The 20,660-nt window shown below is 49.3% G+C and overlaps 1 protein-coding gene across 1 annotated transcript in view; it reads right to left on the bottom strand.

The window, feature by feature from the left end:
- Positions 1 to 1,914: 1,914 nt before the first annotated feature.
- krr1 (KRR1 small subunit processome component homolog) overlaps positions 1,915 to 20,660 on the bottom strand; it is a gene marked incomplete at its 5' end in the record, with an annotated part of 20,662 nt that continues 1,916 nt past the window's right edge. Inside the window, 6 exons of the mRNA XM_083528903.1 lie at positions 1,915 to 2,219; positions 2,326 to 2,422; positions 2,527 to 2,604; positions 18,938 to 19,108; positions 19,196 to 19,252; positions 20,428 to 20,511. Of these exons, the coding sequence (XP_083385029.1) occupies positions 2,074 to 2,219; positions 2,326 to 2,422; positions 2,527 to 2,604; positions 18,938 to 19,108; positions 19,196 to 19,252; positions 20,428 to 20,511 (633 nt within the window). The 3' untranslated portion in view covers positions 1,915 to 2,073. The remainder of the gene's footprint in view (positions 2,220 to 2,325; positions 2,423 to 2,526; positions 2,605 to 18,937; positions 19,109 to 19,195; positions 19,253 to 20,427; positions 20,512 to 20,660) is intronic.

Genomic DNA, 20,660 nt, shown 5'->3' with positions numbered 1-20,660 from the left:
TAGGATTCTGATTTTGGATATGTGCTTAACTCAGTTGAGTTCTACATTGTTACCTTGTATAGCATTATTTATTCTAGAGTGTTGTTCAGTGATGATTAGTTCTCAGGTGATTAATGAAAAGTAGTTTCAGTCTCACTTGAGGTGTGACATGTGGGCAGGGTTTACTCACTTATATTGAAGGTTCATAAATGTGACCCTGCTTTAAGTCAGTAACATTTAGTGTCTACATTTGTACAGATCTTGTTCTTAAAATTCATACATTGATCTCAAATTGGGAGATCAGTCATGTGTCTTAAACCCATCTCTGGAGTCTCCTCTTACAGACACAGACGTTCTCATCCACAGAACAGAGGTCACATTGCCAGTAACCTCATCTACCCTCCCCTGTTGTCTCAATCTCAAACAGTGGTGGTAGGTGGGCTCTGGAATTGCCAGTCTGCTGTAAGGAAAGCTGACTTTTTCTCAGCCTTGGGTTCCCATTACACCTTCAGCTTTCTGGCACTTACCGAGACCTGGATATCTCCACAGAACACTGCTCCACCAGCTGCTCTGTCTTCTGCCTATGCTTTCTCTCACTCAGCACGAGAAACCGGTAGAGGTGGTTGGTACGGGTTTACTGTTGTCATGGAAATGGTGTTTCACACCTCTCCCTTTGTCTCATCTAACCATGTCTTCTTCCACACCTGGTTTCCTTTACAATCACTCTTCCCATCTATCTCTACCTAAAAACTATTTCCAACATCTCTCTCTTATCAGTCATAACCTTCACTCCATCACTCCCGCCTCTGTAGCTTCCTGTACTTTCATCTTTTCCTGACTCTGACTCCTTTTCCTCTCTACCCTTGGACTTTTCTCTCCTCTCTTCCCTCAACCATGGACCTCCTTTGCCCCTTGACTACAAAACCCAAGAAGACTTCTTGTCCCACACCGTGGCTGTCAGAAGTTTTGCGCAGCAATCTGTGAGAAATCAAATCAGCAGAGAGGAAGTGAAAAAAATCACAACTCGATGTAGACCTCGCATCTTACTGCGCACTCCTGACCACATTTTCTTCGGATGTGACTTCTGCTAAAACTGCCTTCTACAAGGAAATGCTCGAGGCCTCGGCACAAGATCATCATCAAGCTCCACAACATCATCTCTTCACTAGTCAACCCCCCTGCCACACCTGCTTTATCCTCCCTGACTGCTAATGACTTTGCCTCCTTCTATGATAAAAAGATTAGGAAAATCTGCCAGACCTTCCCTTCCTCCCCAACAATGACTACACAACACAGCCAGGACTTCACCTCTTGTCCTCTGGATCCAATCCCTTCAACTACACTTCAGACCATCACAAAAGACCTCCTGCCCTTCATCTCCACAATCATCAACGGATCCTTGACATCTGGCTATGTGCCAACTTACCTTCAAGCAAGCAAGGGTCATTCCCATCTTGAAGAAACCTGCTCTGGACCCATCAGACATCAACAACTACAGTCTGGGATCACTTCTCTCCTTTCTTTCTAAATCTCTGGAATGCACTGTTTTTAACCAACTGTCTGTCTATCTCTCACAGAACAACCTTTCAGCAGCATTCGACACGGTCAACCACAAGACTCTCTTATCTACCCCTCAGGAGCCTCGGGATCCACGGAGCAGCATTTTGTACGTCGCTCTGGACAACAGAGTCTGTAAAATTCCAGAAATGTAATAGAGTAAAAACACACAACCTTCAGCTGTCATTCACAGTTTGTGGCTGTAGGTAGGAGCTACATGTATACAGGCCTCCAGATCATATAATTAAACCAATACCCCTAATCACCCTCAGAATACAGATAATACCACATTATTCCCCATTAAAACATTTATGACCCCTAATACACCCAGAATATCTGGAACTGCACCCCAATCCAATTATATCAGACTTTTACTACTTCAGTCTCATCAGCATCTTTATTCCTAATCCTTAATAACAAAATACACATACACACTCACTCATACTAACACACACCCTTTGCTCCACCTCAACGTGAGAGCACGGTATATACACACACACACACACACACACACACACACACACACACACACACCCATTAGCTACTGAAGGTCCTGGAAATCTTGCTGTGGCCTATAGGTGGTGCTGTGGAGGAAGCGAGTGCTGGAGCTCCCAGTTTCTTATTCTTTGCTTTCTTCACTTTCTCTTTAATGGCTTTGAGATCCAGTTTGTCCTTCACAGGAGCTGAACAGAACAAACACAATGTGTATATTTATTTCTCTTGCTAATAAAAGAAATGAAAAAAGGAAAAAGAAAATCGATAGTTTGTTAAATTAATTAATTTTATTACCTTTGTTGCTTTTTTTCATGATTTTTTTCTCTTTTGGGGGAATAAACGCTTTCTTTCTCTCCTCCTGTTTCTTGCTCAGAGCCTCTGCCTGTTTCACCTTCATATACACACACACACACACACACACATCAGTACTTGGTATATGTGTACTGATGTGATGTGTGTGTGGTGTGTGTGTGTGTGTGTGTGTGTGTGTGTTACCTTGATCTCAGTCATCATCTTTCTCCTCTTCTCTCTCTCACGCAGGAAGAATTCTCCACTAGCAAGCTCTCGGTCCACCTGCGCGCGCACACACACACACACACACAACTAATAAAGCACTGTTTACTATATACACTGTGTATTAATCTCAGGTTGAGGTGGGGGGAATAGTGTGTGTGTGTGTGTGTGTGTGTGTGTGTGTGTATACCTTGCTCTCAGGTTGAGGTGGGGGGAATAGTGTGTGTGTGTGTGTGTGTGTGTGTGTGTGTGTGTGTATACCTTGCTCTCAGGTTGAGGTGGGGGGAATAGTCTGTGTGTGTGTGTGTGTGTGTGTGTACCTTGCTCTCAGGTTGAGGTGGGGGGAATGGTGTGTGTGTGTGTGTGTGTATATCTTGCTCTCAGGTTGAGGTGGGGGGAATGGTGTGCGAGTGTGTGTATACCTTGCTCTCAGGTTGAGGTGGGGGGAATAGTGTGTGTGTGTGTGTGTGTGTGTATACCTTGCTCTCAGGTTGAGGTGGGGGGAATGGTGTGTGTGTGTGTGTGTGTGTGTATACCTTGCTCTCAGGTTGAGGTGGGGGGAATAGTGTGTGTGTGTGTGTGTGTGTATACCTTGCTCTCAGGTTGAGGTGGGGGGAATGGTGTGCGAGTGTGTGTATACCTTGCTCTCAGGTTGAGGTGGGGGGAATAGTGTGTGTGTGTGTGTGTGTGTGTATACCTTGCTCTCAGGTTGTGGTGGGGGGAATGGTGTGCGAGTGTGTGTATACCTTGCTCTCAGGTTGAGGTGGGGGGAATAGTGTGTGTGTGTGTGTGTGTGTGTGTGTGTGTGTGTGTGTGTGTGTGTGTATACCTTGCTCTCAGGTTGAGGTGGGGGGAATAGTGTGTGTGTGTGTGTGTGTGTGTATACCTTGCTCTCAGGTTGTGGTGGGGGGAATGGTGTGCGAGTGTGTGTATACCTTGCTCTCAGGTTGAGGTGGGGGGAATAGTGTGTGTGTGTGTGTGTGTGTGTGTGTGTGTGTGTGTGTGTGTGTGTGTGTGTGTGTGTGTGTATACCTTGCTCTCAGGTTGAGGTGGGGGGAATAGTGTGTGTGTGTGTGTGTGTGTGTGTGTGTGTGTGTGTGTGTGTGTGTGTGTGTGTGTGTGTATACCTTGCTCTCAGGTTGTGGTGGGGGGAATGGTGTGCGAGTGTGTGTATACCTTGCTCTCAGGTTGAGGTGGGGGGAATAGTGTGTGTGTATACCTTTGCTTTTAGGTTGAGGTGGGGGGAATGGTGTGCGAGTGTGTGTATACCTTGCTCTCAGGTTGAGGTGGGGGGAATAGTGTGTGTGTGTGTGTGTGTGTGTGTGTGTGTGTGTGTGTGTGTGTGTGTGTATACCTTGCTCTCAGGTTGAGGTGGGGGGAATAGTGTGTGTGTGTGTGTGTATACCTTGCTCTCAGGTTGAGGTGGGGGGAATAGTGTGTGTGTGTGTGTGTGTGTGTGTGTGTGTGTGTGTGTATATACCTTGCTCTCAGGTTGAGGTGGGGGGAATAGTGTGTGTGTGTGTGTGTGTGTGTGTGTGTGTATACCTTGCTCTCAGGTTGAGGTGGGGGGAATAGTGTGTGTGTGTGTGTGTGTGTGTGTGTGTCTGTGTGTGTATACCTTGCTCTCAGGTTGAGGTGGGGGGAATAGTGTGTGTGTGTGTGTGTGTGTGTGTATACCTTGCTCTCAGGTTGAGGTGGGGGGAATAGTGTGTGTGTGTGTGTGTGTGTGTGTGTGTATACCTTGCTCTCAGGTTGAGGTGGGGGGAATAGTGTGTGTGTGTGTGTGTGTGTGTGTGTGTGTGTGTGTATACCTTGCTCTCAGGTTGAGGTGGGGGGAATAGTGTGTGTGTGTGTGTGTGTGTGTGTGTGTGTGTATACCTTGCTCTCAGGTTGAGGTGGGGGGAATAGTGTGTGTGTGTGTGTGTGTGTATACCTTGCTCTCAGGTTGAGGTGGGGGGAATAGTGTGTGTGTGTGTGTGTGTGTGTCTGTGTGTGTGTGTGTGTATACCTTGCTCTCAGGTTGAGGTGGGGGGAATAGTGTGTGTGTGTGTGTGTGTGTATACCTTGCTCTCAGGTTGAGGTGGGGGGAATAGTGTGTGTGTGTGTGTGTGTGTATACCTTGCTCTCAGGTTGAGGTGGGGGGAATAGTGTGTGTGTGTGTGTGTGTGTGTGTGTATACCTTGCTCTCAGGTTGAGGTGGGGGGAATAGTGTGTGTGTGTGTGTGTGTGTGTGTGTGTGTGTGTGTGTGTGTGTGTGTGTGTATACCTTGCTCTCAGGTTGAGGTGGGGGGAATAGTGTGTGTGTGTGTGTGTGTGTGTGTGTGTGTGTGTGTGTGTGTGTGTGTGTGTGTGTATACCTTGCTCTCAGGTTGAGGTGGGGGGAATAGTGTGTGTGTGTGTGTGTGTGTGTGTGTGTGTGTATACCTTGCTCTCAGGTTGAGGTGGGGGGAATAGTGTGTGTGTGTGTGTGTGTATACCTTGCTCTCAGGTTGAGGTGGGGGGAATAGTGTGTGTGTGTGTGTGTGTGTGTGTGTGTGTATACCTTGCTCTCAGGTTGAGGTGGGGGGAATAGTGTGTGTGTGTGTGTGTGTGTGTGTATACCTTGCTCTCAGGTTGAGGTGGGGGGAATAGTGTGTGTGTGTGTGTGTGTGTATACCTTGCTCTCAGGTTGAGGTGGGGGGAATAGTGTGTGTGTGTGTGTGTGTGTGTCTATACCTTGCTCTCAGGTTGAGGTGGGGGGAATAGTGTGTGTGTGTGTGTGTGTGTGTGTGTGTGTGTGTGTTTACCTTGCTCTCAGGTTGAGGTGGGGGGAATAGTGTGTGTGTGTGTGTGTGTGTGTGTGTGTGTGTGTGTGTGTGTGTGTGTGTGTGTATACCTTGCTCTCAGGTTGAGGTGGGGGGAATAGTGTGTGTGTGTGTGTGTGTGTGTGTATACCTTGCTCTCAGGTTGAGGTGGGGGGAATAGTGTGTGTGTGTGTGTGTGTGTGTGTGTGTGTGTGTATACCTTGCTCTCAGGTTGAGGTGGGGGGAATAGTGTGTGTGTGTGTGTGTGTGTGTGTGTGTGTATACCTTGCTCTCAGGTTGAGGTGGGGGGAATAGTGTGTGTGTGTGTGTGTGTGTGTGTGTATACCTTGCTCTCAGGTTGAGGTGGGGGGAATAGTGTGTGTGTGTGTGTGTGTATACCTTGCTCTCAGGTTGAGGTGGGGGGAATAGTGTGTGTGTGTGTGTGTTTGTGTGTGTGTGTGTGTGTGTGTATACCTTGCTCTCAGGTTGAGGTGGGGGGAATAGTGTGTGTGTGTGTGTGTGTGTGTGTGTGTATACCTTGCTCTCAGGTTGAGGTGGGGGGAATAGTGTGTGTGTGTGTGTGTGTGTGTGTGTGTGTATACCTTGCTCTCAGGTTGAGGTGGGGGGAATAGTGTGTGTGTGTGTGTGTGTGTGTGTATACCTTGCTCTCAGGTTGAGGTGGGGGGAATAGTGTGTGTGTGTATACCTTGTTCTCAGGTTGAGGTGGGGGGAATAGTGTGTGTGTGTATACCTTGCTCTCAGGTTGAGGTGGGGGGAATGGTTTGCGAGTGTGTGTGTGTGTGTGTGTATACCTTGCTCTCAGGTTGAGGTGGGGGGAATGGTGTGTGTGTGTGTGTGTGTATACCTTGCTCTCAGGTTGAGGTGGGGGGAATAGTGTGTGTGCGAGTGTGTGTATACCTTGCTCTCAGGTTGAGGTGGGGGGAATAGTGTGTGTGCGAGTGTGTGTATACCTTGCTCTCAGGTTGAGGTGGGGGGAATGGTTTGCGAGTGTGTGTGTGTGTGTGTGTGTGTATACCTTGCTCTCAGGTTGAGGTGGGGGGAATGGTTTGCGAGTGTGTGTGTGTGTGTGTGTGTGTGTGTGTGTGTGTGTGTGTGTGTGTGTGTGTGTATACCTTGCTCTCAGGTTGAGGTGGGGGGAATAGTGTGTGTGTGTGTGTGTGTGTGTGTGTGTATACCTTGCTCTCAGGTTGAGGTGGGGGGAATAGTGTGTGTGTGTGTGTGTGTGTGTGTGTGTGTATACCTTGCTCTCAGGTTGAGGTGGGGGGAATAGTGTGTGTGTGTGTGTGTGTGTGTGTATACCTTGCTCTCAGGTTGAGGTGGGGGGAATAGTGTGTGTGTGTGTGTGTGTGTGTGTGTGTGTGTATACCTTGCTCTCAGGTTGAGGTGGGGGGAATAGTCTGTGTGTGTGTGTGTGTGTGTATACCTTGCTCTCAGGTTGAGGTGGGGGGAATAGTGTGTGTGTGTGTATACCTTGCTCTCAGGTTGAGGTGGGGGGAATGGTTTGCGAGTGTGTGTGTGTGTGTGTGTGTGTGTGTGTATACCTTGCTCTCAGGTTGAGGTGGGGGGAATGGTTTGCGAGTGTGTGTGTGTGTGTGTGTGTGTGTGTATACCTTGCTCTCAGGTTGAGGTGGGGGGAATAGTGTGTGTGTGTGTGTGTGTGTGTGTGTGTGTGTGTATACCTTGCTCTCAGGTTGAGGTGGGGGGAATAGTGTGTGTGTGTGTGTGTGTGTGTGTGTGTGTGTGTATACCTTGCTCTCAGGTTGAGGTGGGGGGATTAGTGTGTGTGTGTGTGTGTGTGTGTGTGTGTGTGTGTGTGTGTGTGTGTGTGTGTGTGTGTGTACCTTGCTCTCAGGTTGAGGTGGGGGGAATAGTGTGTGTGTGTGTGTGTATACCTTGCTCTCAGGTTGAGGTGGGGGGAATAGTGTGTGTGTGTGTGTGTGTGTGTGTGTGTGTATACCTTGCTCTCAGGTTGAGGTGGGGGGAATAGTGTGTGTGTGTGTGTGTGTGTGTGTGTGTGTGTATACCTTGCTCTCAGGTTGAGGTGGGGGGAATAGTCTGTGTGTGTGTGTGTGTGTGTATACCTTGCTCTCAGGTTGAGGTGGGGGGAATAGTGTGTGTGTGTGTGTGTGTGTGTGTATACCTTGCTCTCAGGTTGAGGTGGGGGGAATAGTGTGTGTGTGTGTGTGTGTGTGTGTGTATACCTTGCTCTCAGGTTGAGGTGGGGGGAATGGTGTGTGTGTGTGTGTGTGTATACCTTGCTCTCAGGTTGAGGTGGGGGGAATAGTGTGTGTGTGTGTGTGTGTGTGTGTATACCTTGCTCTCAGGTTGAGGTGGGGGGAATAGTGTGTGTGTGTGTGTGTGTGTGTGTGTATACCTTGCTCTCAGGTTGAGGTGGGGGGAATGGTGTGTGTGTGTGTGTGTGTGTGTATACCTTGCTCTCAGGTTGAGGTGGGGGGAATAGTGTGTGTGTGTGTGTGTGTGTATACCTTGCTCTCAGGTTGAGGTGGGGGGAATGGTGTGCGAGTGTGTGTATACCTTGCTCTCAGGTTGAGGTGGGGGGAATAGTGTGTGTGTGTGTGTATACCTTGCTCTCAGGTTGTGGTGGGGGGAATGGTGTGCGAGTGTGTGTATACCTTGCTCTCAGGTTGAGGTGGGGGGAATAGTGTGTGTGTGTGTGTGTGTGTGTGTGTGTGTGTATACCTTGCTCTCAGGTTGAGGTGGGGGGAATAGTGTGTGTGTGTGTGTGTGTGTATACCTTGCTCTCAGGTTGTGGTGGGGGGAATGGTGTGCGAGTGTGTGTATACCTTGCTCTCAGGTTGAGGTGGGGGGAATAGTGTGTGTGTGTGTGTGTGTGTGTGTGTGTGTGTGTGTGTGTATACCTTGCTCTCAGGTTGAGGTGGGGGGAATAGTGTGTGTGTGTGTGTGTGTGTGTGTGTGTGTGTGTATACCTTGCTCTCAGGTTGTGGTGGGGGGAATGGTGTGCGAGTGTGTGTATACCTTGCTCTCAGGTTGAGGTGGGGGGAATAGTGTGTGTGTATACCTTTGCTTTTAGGTTGAGGTGGGGGGAATGGTGTGCGAGTGTGTGTATACCTTGCTCTCAGGTTGAGGTGGGGGGAATAGTGTGTGTGTGTGTGTGTGTGTGTGTGTGTGTGTGTGTGTGTATACCTTGCTCTCAGGTTGAGGTGGGGGGAATAGTGTGTGTGTGTGTGTGTATACCTTGCTCTCAGGTTGAGGTGGGGGGAATAGTGTGTGTGTGTGTGTGTGTGTGTGTGTGTGTGTGTGTGTGTGTGTGTGTGTATATACCTTGCTCTCAGGTTGAGGTGGGGGGAATAGTGTGTGTGTGTGTGTGTGTGTGTGTGTGTATACCTTGCTCTCAGGTTGAGGTGGGGGGAATAGTGTGTGTGTGTGTGTGTGTGTGTGTGTCTGTGTGTGTGTATACCTTGCTCTCAGGTTGAGGTGGGGGGAATAGTGTGTGTGTGTGTGTGTGTGTGTATACCTTGCTCTCAGGTTGAGGTGGGGGGAATAGTGTGTGTGTGTGTGTGTGTGTGTGTGTGTATACCTTGCTCTCAGGTTGAGGTGGGGGGAATAGTGTGTGTGTGTGTGTATACCTTGCTCTCAGGTTGTGGTGGGGGGAATGGTGTGCGAGTGTGTGTATACCTTGCTCTCAGGTTGAGGTGGGGGGAATAGTGTGTGTGTGTGTGTGTGTGTATACCTTGCTCTCAGGTTGAGGTGGGGGGAATAGTGTGTGTGTGTGTGTGTGTGTGTGTGTGTATACCTTGCTCTCAGGTTGAGGTGGGGGGAATAGTGTGTGTGTGTGTGTGTGTGTGTGTGTGTGTGTGTGTGTGTGTGTGTATACCTTGCTCTCAGGTTGAGGTGGGGGGAATAGTGTGTGTGTGTGTGTGTGTGTGTGTGTGTGTGTGTGTGTGTGTGTGTGTGTGTGTGTATACCTTGCTCTCAGGTTGAGGTGGGGGGAATAGTGTGTGTGTGTGTGTGTGTGTGTATACCTTGCTCTCAGGTTGAGGTGGGGGGAATAGTGTGTGTGTGTGTGTGTGTCTGTGTGTGTGTGTGTGTGTATACCTTGCTCTCAGGTTGAGGTGGGGGGAATAGTGTGTGTGTGTGTGTGTGTGTGTATACCTTGCTCTCAGGTTGAGGTGGGGGGAATAGTGTGTGTGTGTGTGTGTGTGTGTGTGTATACCTTGCTCTCAGGTTGAGGTGGGGGGAATAGTGTGTGTGTGTGTGTGTGTGTGTGTGTGTGTGTGTGTGTGTGTATACCTTGCTCTCAGGTTGAGGTGGGGGGAATAGTGTGTGTGTGTGTGTGTGTGTGTGTGTATACCTTGCTCTCAGGTTGAGGTGGGGGGAATAGTGTGTGTGTGTGTGTGTGTGTGTGTGTATACCTTGCTCTCAGGTTGAGGTGGGGGGAATAGTGTGTGTGTGTGTGTGTGTGTGTGTGTGTGTGTGTGTGTGTGTGTGTGTGTGTATACCTTGCTCTCAGGTTGAGGTGGGGGGAATAGTGTGTGTGTGTGTGTGTGTGTGTGTGTGTGTGTGTGTGTGTATACCTTGCTCTCAGGTTGAGGTGGGGGGAATAGTGTGTGTGTGTGTGTGTGTGTGTATACCTTGCTCTCAGGTTGAGGTGGGGGGAATAGTGTGTGTGTGTGTGTGTGTGTGTGTGTGTGTGTGTCTGTGTGTGTGTGTGTGTGTATACCTTGCTCTCAAGTTGAGGTGGGGGGAATAGTGTGTGTGTGTGTGTGTGTGTGTATACCTTGCTCTCAGGTTGAGGTGGGGGGAATAGTGTGTGTGTGTGTGTGTGTGTGTGTATACCTTGCTCTCAGGTTGAGGTGGGGGGAATAGTGTGTGTGTGTGTGTGTGTGTGTGTGTGTGTGTGTGTGTGTGTGTGTGTGTGTATACCTTGCTCTCAGGTTGAGGTGGGGGGAATAGTGTGTGTGTGTGTGTGTGTGTGTGTGTGTGTGTGTATACCTTGCTCTCAGGTTGAGGTGGGGGGAATAGTGTGTGTGTGTGTGTGTGTGTGTGTGTGTGTGTGTGTGTGTGTATACCTTGCTCTCAGGTTGAGGTGGGGGGAATAGTGTGTGTGTGTGTGTGTGTATACCTTGCTCTCAGGTTGAGGTGGGGGGAATAGTGTGTGTGTGTGTGTGTGTGTGTGTGTATACCTTGCTCTCAGGTTGAGGTGGGGGGAATAGTGTGTGTGTGTGTGTGTGTGTGTGTATACCTTGCTCTCAGGTTGAGGTGGGGGGAATAGTGTGTGTATGTGTGTGTGTGTATACCTTGCTCTCAGGTTGAGGTGGGGGGAATAGTGTGTGTGTGTGTGTGTGTGTGTGTGTGTGTGTGTGTGTGTGTGTGTGTGTGTGTATACCTTGCTCTCAGGTTGAGGTGGGGGGAATAGTGTGTGTGTGTGTGTGTGTGTGTCTATACCTTGCTCTCAGGTTGAGGTGGGGGGAATAGTGTGTGTGTGTGTGTGTGTGTGTGTGTGTGTGTGTGTGTGTTTACCTTGCTCTCAGGTTGAGGTGGGGGGAATAGTGTGTGTGTGTGTGTGTGTGTGTGTGTGTGTGTGTGTGTGTGTGTGTGTGTATACCTTGCTCTCAGGTTGAGGTGGGGGGAATAGTGTGTGTGTGTGTGTGTGTGTGTGTGTATACCTTGCTCTCAGGTTGAGGTGGGGGGAATAGTGTGTGTGTGTGTGTGTGTGTGTGTGTGTGTATACCTTGCTCTCAGGTTGAGGTGGGGGGAATAGTGTGTGTGTGTGTGTGTGTGTGTGTGTGTATACCTTGCTCTCAGGTTGAGGTGGGGGGAATAGTGTGTGTGTGTGTGTGTATACCTTGCTCTCAGGTTGAGGTGGGGGAAATAGTGTGTGTGTGTGTGTGTTTGTGTGTGTGTGTGTGTGTGTGTATACCTTGCTCTCAGGTTGAGGTGGGGGGAATAGTGTGTGTGTGTGTGTGTGTGTGTGTGTGTATACCTTGCTCTCAGGTTGAGGTGGGGGGAATAGTGTGTGTGTGTGTGTGTGTGTGTGTATACCTTGCTCTCAGGTTGAGGTGGGGGGAATAGTGTGTGTGTGTGTGTGTGTGTGTGTGTGTGTGTATACCTTGCTCTCAGGTTGAGGTGGGGGGAATAGTGTGTGTGTGTATACCTTGTTCTCAGGTTGAGGTGGGGGGAATAGTGTGTGTGTGTATACCTTGCTCTCAGGTTGAGGTGGGGGGAATGGTTTGCGAGTGTGTGTGTGTGTGTGTGTGTATACCTTGCTCTCAGGTTGAGGTGGGGGGAATGGTGTGTGTGTGTGTGTGTGTATACCTTGCTCTCAGGTTGAGGTGGGGGGAATAGTGTGTGTGCGAGTGTGTGTATACCTTGCTCTCAGGTTGAGGTGGGGGGAATAGTGTGTGTGCGAGTGTGTGTATACCTTGCTCTCAGGTTGAGGTGGGGGGAATGGTTTGCGAGTGTGTGTGTGTGTGTGTGTGTGTGTATACCTTGCTCTCAGGTTGAGGTGGGGGGAATGGTTTGCGAGTGTGTGTGTGTGTGTGTGTGTGTGTGTGTGTGTGTGTGTGTATACCTTGCTCTCAGGTTGAGGTGGGGGGAATAGTGTGTGTGTGTGTGTGTGTGTGTGTGTGTGTGTGTGTGTATACCTTGCTCTCAGGTTGAGGTGGGGGGAATAGTGTGTGTGTGTGTGTGTGTGTGTGTGTGTGTGTGTGTGTGTGTGTATACCTTGCTCTCAGGTTGAGGTGGGGGGAATAGTGTGTGTGTGTGTGTGTGTGTGTGTATACCTTGCTCTCAGGTTGAGGTGGGGGGAATAGTGTGTGTGTGTGTGTGTGTGTGTGTGTGTGTGTGTATACCTTGCTCTCAGGTTGAGGTGGGGGGAATAGTCTGTGTGTGTGTGTGTGTGTGTATACCTTGCTCTCAGGTTGAGGTGGGGGGAATAGTGTGTGTGTGTGTATACCTTGCTCTCAGGTTGAGGTGGGGGGAATGGTTTGCGAGTGTGTGTGTGTGTGTGTGTGTGTGTGTATACCTTGCTCTCAGGTTGAGGTGGGGGGAATGGTTTGCGAGTGTGTGTGTGTGTGTGTGTGTGTGTGTATACCTTGCTCTCAGGTTGAGGTGGGGGGAATGGTTTGCGAGTGTGTGTGTGTGTGTGTGTGTGTGTGTGTGTGTGTGTGTGTGTGTGTGTGTGTGTATACCTTGCTCTCAGGTTGAGGTGGGGGGAATAGTGTGTGTGTGTGTGTGTGTGTGTGTGTGTGTATACCTTGCTCTCAGGTTGAGGTGGGGGGATTAGTGTGTGTGTGTGTGTGTGTGTGTGTGTGTGTGTGTGTGTGTGTGTGTGTGTGTGTACCTTGCTCTCAGGTTGAGGTGGGGGGAATAGTGTGTGTGTGTGTGTGTGTGTGTATACCTTGCTCTCAGGTTGAGGTGGGGGGATTAGTGTGTGTGTGTGTGTGTGTGTGTGTGTGTGTGTGTGTGTGTGTATACCTTGCTCTCAGGTTGAGGTGGGGGGAATAGTGTGTGTGTGTGTGTGTGTGTGTGTGTGTGTGTGTGTGTATACCTTGCTCTCAGGTTGAGGTGGGGGGAATAGTGTGTGTGTGTGTGTGTGTGTATACCTTGCTCTCAGGTTGAGGTGGGGGGAATAGTGTGTGTGTGTGTGTGTGTGTGTGTGTGTGTGTGTGTGTGTGTGTGTGTATACCTTGCTCTCAGGTTGAGGTGGGGGGAATAGTGTGTGTGTGTGTGTGTGTGTGTGTGTGTGTGTGTATACCTTGCTCTCAGGTTGAGGTGGGGGGAATAGTGTGTGTGTGTGTGTGTGTGTGTGTGTGTGTGTGTGTGTGTGTGTGTGTGTGTGTGTGTGTGTGTGTATACCTTGCTCTCAGGTTGAGGTGGGGGGAATAGTCTGTGTGTGTGTGTGTGTGTATACCTTGCTCTCAGGTTGAGGTGGGGGGAATAGTGTGTGTGTGTGTGTGTGTGTGTGTATATACCTTGCTCTCAGGTTGAGGTGGGGGGAATAGTGTGTGTGTGTGTGTGTATACCTTGCTCTCAGGTTGAGGTGGGGGGAATAGTGTGTGTGTGTGTGTGTGTGTGTGTGTGTGTGTATACCTTGCTCTCAGGTTGAGGTGGGGGGAATAGTGTGTGTGTGTGTGTGTATATACCTTGCTCTCAGGTTGAGGTGGGGGGAATAGTGTGTGTGTGTGTGTGTGTGTGTGTGTGTATACCTTGCTCTCAGGTTGAGGTGGGGGGAATAGTGTGTGTGTGTGTGTGTGTGTATACCTTGCTCTCAGGTTGAGGTGGGGGGAATAGTGTGTGTGTGTGTGTGTGTGTGTGTGTGTGTGTGTGTGTGTATACCTTGCTCTCAGGTTGAGGTGGGGGGAATAGTGTGTGTGTGTGTGTGTGTGTGTATACCTTGCTCTCAGGTTGAGGTGGGGGGAATAGTGTGTGTGTGTGTGTGTGTGTGTGTATACCTTGCTCTCAGGTTGAGGTGGGGGGAATAGTGTGTGTGTGTGTGTGTGTGTGTGTATACCTTGCTCTCAGGTTGAGGTGGGGGGAATAGTGTGTGTGTGTGTGTGTGTGTGTGTGTGTGTGTATATACCTTGCTCTCAGGTTGAGGTGGGGGGAATAGTGTGTGTGTGTATACCTTGCTCTCAGGTTGAGGTGGGGGGAATAGTGTGTGTGTGTGTGTGTGTGTGTGTGTGTGTGTGTGTATATACCTTGCTCTCAGGTTGAGGTGGGGGGAATAGTGTGTGTGTGTGTGTGTGTGTGTGTGTGTATACCTTGCTCTCAGGTTGAGGTGGGGGGAATAGTGTGTGTGTGTGTGTGTGTGTGTGTGTGTGTATACCTTGCTCTCAGGTTGAGATGGGGGGAATAGTGTGTGTGTGTGTGTGTGTGTGTGTGTATACCTTGCTCTCAGGTTGAGGTGGGGGGAATAGTGTGTGTGTGTGTGTGTGTGTGTGTGTATACCTTGCTCTCAGGTTGAGGTGGGGGGAATAGTGTGTGTGTGTGTGTGTGTGTGTGTGTGTGTGTGTGTATACCTTGCTCTCAGGTTGAGATGGGGGGAATAGTGTGTGTGTGTGTGTGTGTGTGTGTGTATACCTTGCTCTCAGGTTGAGGTGGGGGGAATAGTGTGTGTGTGTGTGTGTGTGTGTGTGTGTGTGTGTGTATACCTTGCTCTCAGGTTGAGGTGGGGGGAATAGTGTGTGTGTGTGTGTGTGTGTGTGTGTGTGTGTGTATACCTTGCTCTCAGGTTGAGGTGGGGGGAATAGTGTGTGTGTGTGTGTGTGTGTGTGTGTGTGTGTGTGTGTGTGTGTGTATACCTTGCTCTCAGGTTGAGGTGGGGGGAATAGTGTGTGTGTGTGTGTGTGTGTGTGTGTGTATACCTTGCTCTCAGGTTGAGGTGGGGGGAATAGTGTGTGTGTGTGTGTGTGTGTGTGTATACCTTGCTCTCAGGTTGAGGTGGGGGGAATAGTGTGTGTGTGTGTGTGTGTGTGTGTATACCTTGCTCTCAGGTTGAGGTGGGGGGAATAGTGTGTGTGTGTGTGTGTGTGTGTGTATACCTTGCTCTCAGGTTGAGGTGGGGGGAATAGTGTGTGTGTGTGTGTGTGTGTGTGTGTGTGTGTATATACCTTGCTCTCAGGTTGAGGTGGGGGGAATAGTGTGTGTGTGTGTGTGTGTGTGTGTGTGTGTGTGTATACCTTGCTCTCAGGTTGAGGTGGGGGGAATAGTGTGTGTGTGTGTGTGTGTGTGTGTGTATACCTTGCTCTCAGGTTGAGGTGGGGGGAATAGTGTGTGTGTGTGTGTGTGTGTGTGTGTGTGTGTGTGTATATACCTTGCTCTCAGGTTGAGGTGGGGGGAATAGTGTGTGTGTGTGTGTGTGTATACCTTGCTCTCAGGTTGAGGTGGGGGGAATGGTGTGTGTGTGTGTGTGTGTGTGTGTGTGTGTGTGTATACCTTGCTCTCAGGTTGAGGTGGGGGGAATAGTGTGTGTGTGTGTGTGTGTGTGTATACCTTGCTCTCAGGTTGAGGTGGGGGGAATAGTGTGTGTGTGTGTGTGTGTGTGTGTGTATACCTTGCTCTCAGGTTGAGGTGGGGGGAATAGTGTGTGTGTGTGTGTGTGTGTGTGTGTGTGTGTGTGTATACCTTGCTCTCAGGTTGAGGTGGGGGGAATAGTGTGTGTGTGTGTGTGTGTGTGTGTGTGTGTGTACCTTGCTCTCAGGTTAAGGTGGGGGGAATAGTGTGTGTGTGTGTGTGTGTGTGTGTGTGTGTGTATACCTTGCTCTCAGGTTGAGGTGGGGGGAATAGTGTGTGTGTGTGTGTGTGTGTGTGTGTGTGTGTGTGTGTGTGTGTGTGTGTGTGTGTATACCTTGCTCTCAGGTTGAGGTGGGGGGAATAGTGTGTGTGTGTGTGTGTGTGTGTGTGTGTGTGTGTGTGTGTGTGTGTGTGTGTATACCTTGCTCTCAGGTTGAGGTGGGGGGAATAGTGTGTGTGTGTGTGTGTGTGTGTGTATACCTTGCTCTCAGGTTGAGGTGGGGGGAATAGTGTGTGTGTGTGTGTGTGTGTGTGTGTGTGTGTATACCTTGCTCTCAGGTTGAGGTGGGGGGAATAGTGTGTGTGTGTGTGTGTGTGTGTATACCTTGCTCTCAGGTTGAGGTGGGGGGAATAGTGTGTGTGTGTGTGTGTGTTTGTGTATACCTTGCTCTCAGGTTGAGGTGGGGGGAATAGTGTGTGTGTGTGTGTGTGTGTGTGTGTGTGTGTGTGTGTGTGTGTGTGTGTGTGTATACCTTGCTCTCAGGTTGAGGTGGGGGGAATAGTGTGTGTGTGTGTGTATACCTTGCTCTCAGGTTGAGGTGGGGGGAATAGTGTGTGTGTGTGTGTGTGTGTGTGTGTGTGTGTGTGTGTGTGTGTGTGTATACCTTGCTCTCAGGTTGAGGTGGGGGGAATAGTGTGTGTGTGTGTGTGTGTGTGTATACCTTGCTCTCAGGTTGAGGTGGGGGGAATAGTGTGTGTGTGTGTGTGTGTGTGTGTGTGTGTGTGTGTGTGTGTGTGTGTGTATACCTTGCTCTCAGGTTGAGGTGGGGGGAATAGTGTGTGTGTGTGTGTGTATACCTTGCTCTCAGGTTGAGGTGGGGGGAATAGTGTGTGTGTGTGTGTGTGTTTGTGTATACCTTGCTCTCAGGTTGAGGTGGGGGGAATAGTGTGTGTGTGTGTGTGTGTGTGTGTGTGTGTGTGTGTGTATACCTTGCTCTCAGGTTGAGGTGGGGGGAATAGTGTGTGTGTGTGTGTGTGTGTGTGTGTATACCTTGCTCTCAGGTTGAGGTGGGGGGAATAGTGTGTGTGTGTGTGTGTGTGTGTGTATACCTTGCTCTCAGGTTGAGGTGGGGGGAATAGTGTGTGTGTGTGTGTGTGTATACCTTGCTCTCAGGTTGAGGTGGGGGGAATAGTGTGTGTGTGTGTGTGTGTGTGTGTGTGTGTGTGTATACCTTGCTCTCAGGTTGAGGTGGGGAATAGTGTGTGTGTGTGTGTGTGTGTGTGTGTGTGTGTGTGTGTATACCTTGCTCTCAGGTTGAGGTGGGGGGAATAGTGTGTGTGTGTGTGTTTGTATACCTTGCTCTCAGGTTGAGGTGGGGGGAATGGTGTGTGTGTGTGTGTGTGTGTGTGTGTATACCTTGCTCTCAGGTTGAGGTGGGGGGAATAGTGTGTGTGTGTGTGTGTATACCTTGCTCTCAGGTTGAGGTGGGGGGAATAGTGTGTGTGTGTGTGTGTGTGTGTGTGTGTACCTTGCTCTCAGGTTGAGGTGGGGGGAATAGTGTGTGTGTGTGTGTGTGTGTGTGTGTACCTTGCTCTCAGGTTGAGGTGGGGGGAATAGTGTGTGTGTGTGTGTACCTTGCTCTCAGGTTGAGGTGGGGGGAATAGTGTGTGTGTGTACCTTGCTCTCAGGTTGAGGTGGGGGGAATAGTGTGTGTGTGTGTGTGTGTGTACCTTGCTCTCAGGTTGAGGTGGGGGGAATAGTGTGTGTGTGTGTGTGTGTGTGTGTGTGTGTGTACCTTGCTCTCAGGTTGAGGTGGGGGGAATAGTGTGTGTGTGTGTGTGTGTGTGTGTGTGTGTACCTTGCTCTCAGGTTGAGGTGGGGGGAATAGTGTGTGTGTGTGTGTGTGTGTGTGTGTGTGTGTGTGTGTGTGTGTGTACCTTGCTCTCAGGTTGAGGTGGGGGGAATAGTGTGTGTGTGTGTGTGTGTGTGTGTGTGTGTGTGTGTGTACCTTGCTCTCAGGTTGAGGTGGGGGGAATAGTGTGTGTGTGTGTGTGTGTGTGTGTGTACCTTGCTCTCAGGTTGAGGTGGGGGGAATAGTGTGTGTGTGTGTGTGTGTACCTTGCTCTCAGGTTGAGGTGGGGGGAATAGTGTGTGTGTGTGTGTGTGTGTGTGTGTGTGTGTGTACCTTGCTCTCAGGTTGAGGTGGGGGGAATAGTGTGTGTGTGTGTGTACCTTGCTCTCAGGTTGAGGTGGGGGGAATAGTGTGTGTGTGTGTGTGTGTGTGTGTGTGTACCTTGCTCTCAGGTTGAGGTGGGGGGAATAGTGTGTGTGTGTGTGTGTGTGTGTGTGTGTGTGTGTGTGTGTGTGTGTGTACCTTGCTCTCAGGTTGAGGTGGGGGGAATAGTGTGTGTGTGTGTGTGTGTGTGTGTGTGTGTACCTTGCTCTCAGGTTGAGGTGGGGGGAATAGTGTGTGTGTGTGTGTGTGTGTGTGTGTGTGTGTGTGTGTGTGTGTGTGTGTGTGTGTATACCTTGCTCTCAGGTTGAGGTGGGGGGAATAGTGTGTGTGTGTGTGTGTGTGTGTGTGTGTGTGTGTGTGTGTGTATACCTTGCTCTCAGGTTGAGGTGGGGGGAATAGTGTGCGAGTGTGTGTGTGTGTGTGTATACCTTGCTCTCAGGTTGAGGTGGGGGGAATGGTGTGCGAGTGTGTGTATACCTTGCTCTCAGGTTGAGGTGGGGGGAAGTGTGTGTGTGTGTGTGTGTGTGTGTATACCTTGCTCTCAGGTTGAGGTGGGGGGAATGGTGTGCGAGTGTGTGTATATCTTGCTCTCAGGTTGAGGTGGGGGGAATGGTGTGCGAGTGTGTGTGTGTGTGTGTGTGTGTGTGTGTGTACCTTGCTCTCAGGTTGAGGTGGGGGGAATGGTGTGCGAGTGTGTGTATACCTTGCTCTCAGGTTGAGGTGGGGGGAATAGTGAGTGTGTGTGTGTGTATACCTTGCTCTCAGGTTGAGGTGGGGGGAATAGTGTGTGTGTGTGTGTGTGTATACCTTGCTCTCAGGTTGAGGTGGGGGGAATGGTGTGTGTGTGTGTGTGTGTGTGTGTGTGTGTATACCTTGCTCTCAGGTTGAGGTGGGGGGAATGGTGTGCGAGTGTGTGTATACCTTGCTCTCAGGTTGAGGTGGGGGGAATGGTGTGCGAGTGTGTGTGTGTGTGTGTGTGTGTGTATACCTTGCTCTCAGGTTGAGGTGGGGGGAATAGTGAGTGTGTGTGTGTGTATACCTTGCTCTCAGGTTGAGGTGGGGGGAATGGTGTGCGAGTGTGTATATACCTTGCTCTCAGGTTGAGGTGGGGGGAATGGTGTGCGAGTGTGTGTATACCTTGCTCTCAGGTTGAGGTGGGGGGAATGGTGTGTACTCCTTCTTGATCTTCTTCTTGGTTGGTTGTTGGCGTTTTTTGAGGTGTTTGTGTTTGAAGTTGGGGAGGAAACGCTCCCAGCTCTGAGTGCGGAGCTCAGGATCACTTGCTAACTCGCGCTTGATCATCAACGTCTGGAACAGGACAAACAGAGGGGTGTGGTCACAGACGGCAGGTGTGGTCACAAATGGTGGGTGTGGTCATGTTCATACATAGTTTACCTTTATATTGTAGATCGGGTGAATGTTCTTCATAGTATCTAATACCACCTTACGCACCTACACACACACACACACACACACACACACAATAACAATGTAAAATGTTTTCTGGATTGTCACCTGGCACTGATTTAGTAAAATATTTTCTAGTGAATACTTTCTCACGTATTATTTAGTGTTTATCTAACATAACTTTTATTCAATTGTGTAAAAAGTGATCCAGCTCAGATCTGGTGTGATGCAGTGATCGTCCAAGGCAACAGATGAAAGACGCATCATGATTACTTCACTTCAACATCAGATGCCATCAGGAAAGACCTAGAGGAAACCAGTGGGAGCCATGTACACTATCTACCGTCTGGAGAAGTCAAACCTTCAACATGAAAACAAGCCTCAGTGTCTCAACTCTGCATGAAAACAGAGGAACTGGCAGCAGGTTCTCTGGACTGATGAGTGAAATCAGAAATATTTTGCGAGTTTGCTGAAGGTCTGGAGAGCGGTACAATAATGAGTGAAGCATGGTGAAGGTTTCCTGCAGATTTGGAGCTTCATTTCTGCACATGGAGTTGGAGATGTGGTCAGGATTAATGGTGTCCTCAATGCTGGGAAATCCCAGAAGATACTTCATCATTCAGGACCATCAGGGAGGCGTCTGATTTATTCTCCAGCTGAAAGCCAACCCCAAACACACAGCCAACATCATTCTGAACTTTGTTCAGTGTAGAGAAGAACAAGGAAACCTGAAAGTAATGGTTTCTGCTCCAACAGTCCTGATCTCATCATCATCGAGTCTGAAGAGAGAGAAGGATCTGAGGAGCCTCCATCCACAGAAGAGCTGTACTTAGTGATTTAAGTCGCCACCGTCACTTTTAATCACCACATTATCTGTGTAAAGCTGCTTTGAGACAATGTTCATTGTTAAAAGCGCAACACAAATAAAAATGAATTACATTGAATTGAACTGAATTGAATTGACCTTCTGTGTGGAAATGGAACTAGAAGAACTGCTGATGTTTTGTAGGCAAACAGTTTCACACCAAATATTTACGTAATTTGGATTTTTTTTCCTGTTCATTTACTTTTTATTTTGTTCTTTAAGAAAAATAAATGTAGAGTTTTATTGGTGAAATCATTCCGACTGTACAGAATTTTTACACATCTAAAACTTTTACACAGTACTCTCTCTGTGTGTGTGTGTGTGTGTGTGTGTGTGTGTGTGTGTGTATACGCACCTCCTTCAGGCCACTGTAAGGTCCGAGAGCAGACACAGTGTTTCCCTGCACCATCACATAACAGTTTGTAAGCAGCTCCAGGGCCTTAACACAAACACACACACACACACACACACACACACACACACACACACACACACACACATTATAATTGAGGTCATTACGAGAGGAGACCTGATACAGGAGCAATCTGGTTTGTGATGACCAATGATTTATGATTTGTGAGTGCATGC

The sequence above is a fragment of the Silurus aristotelis genome, assembly GCF_946808225.1.
Source record: "Silurus aristotelis genome assembly, chromosome: 24".
NCBI classification, from domain to species: Eukaryota; Metazoa; Chordata; class Actinopteri; order Siluriformes; family Siluridae; genus Silurus; species Silurus aristotelis.
The sequence above is the reverse complement of the archived record's forward strand: the minus strand, read 5'-3'. Positions and strand labels throughout refer to the sequence as shown.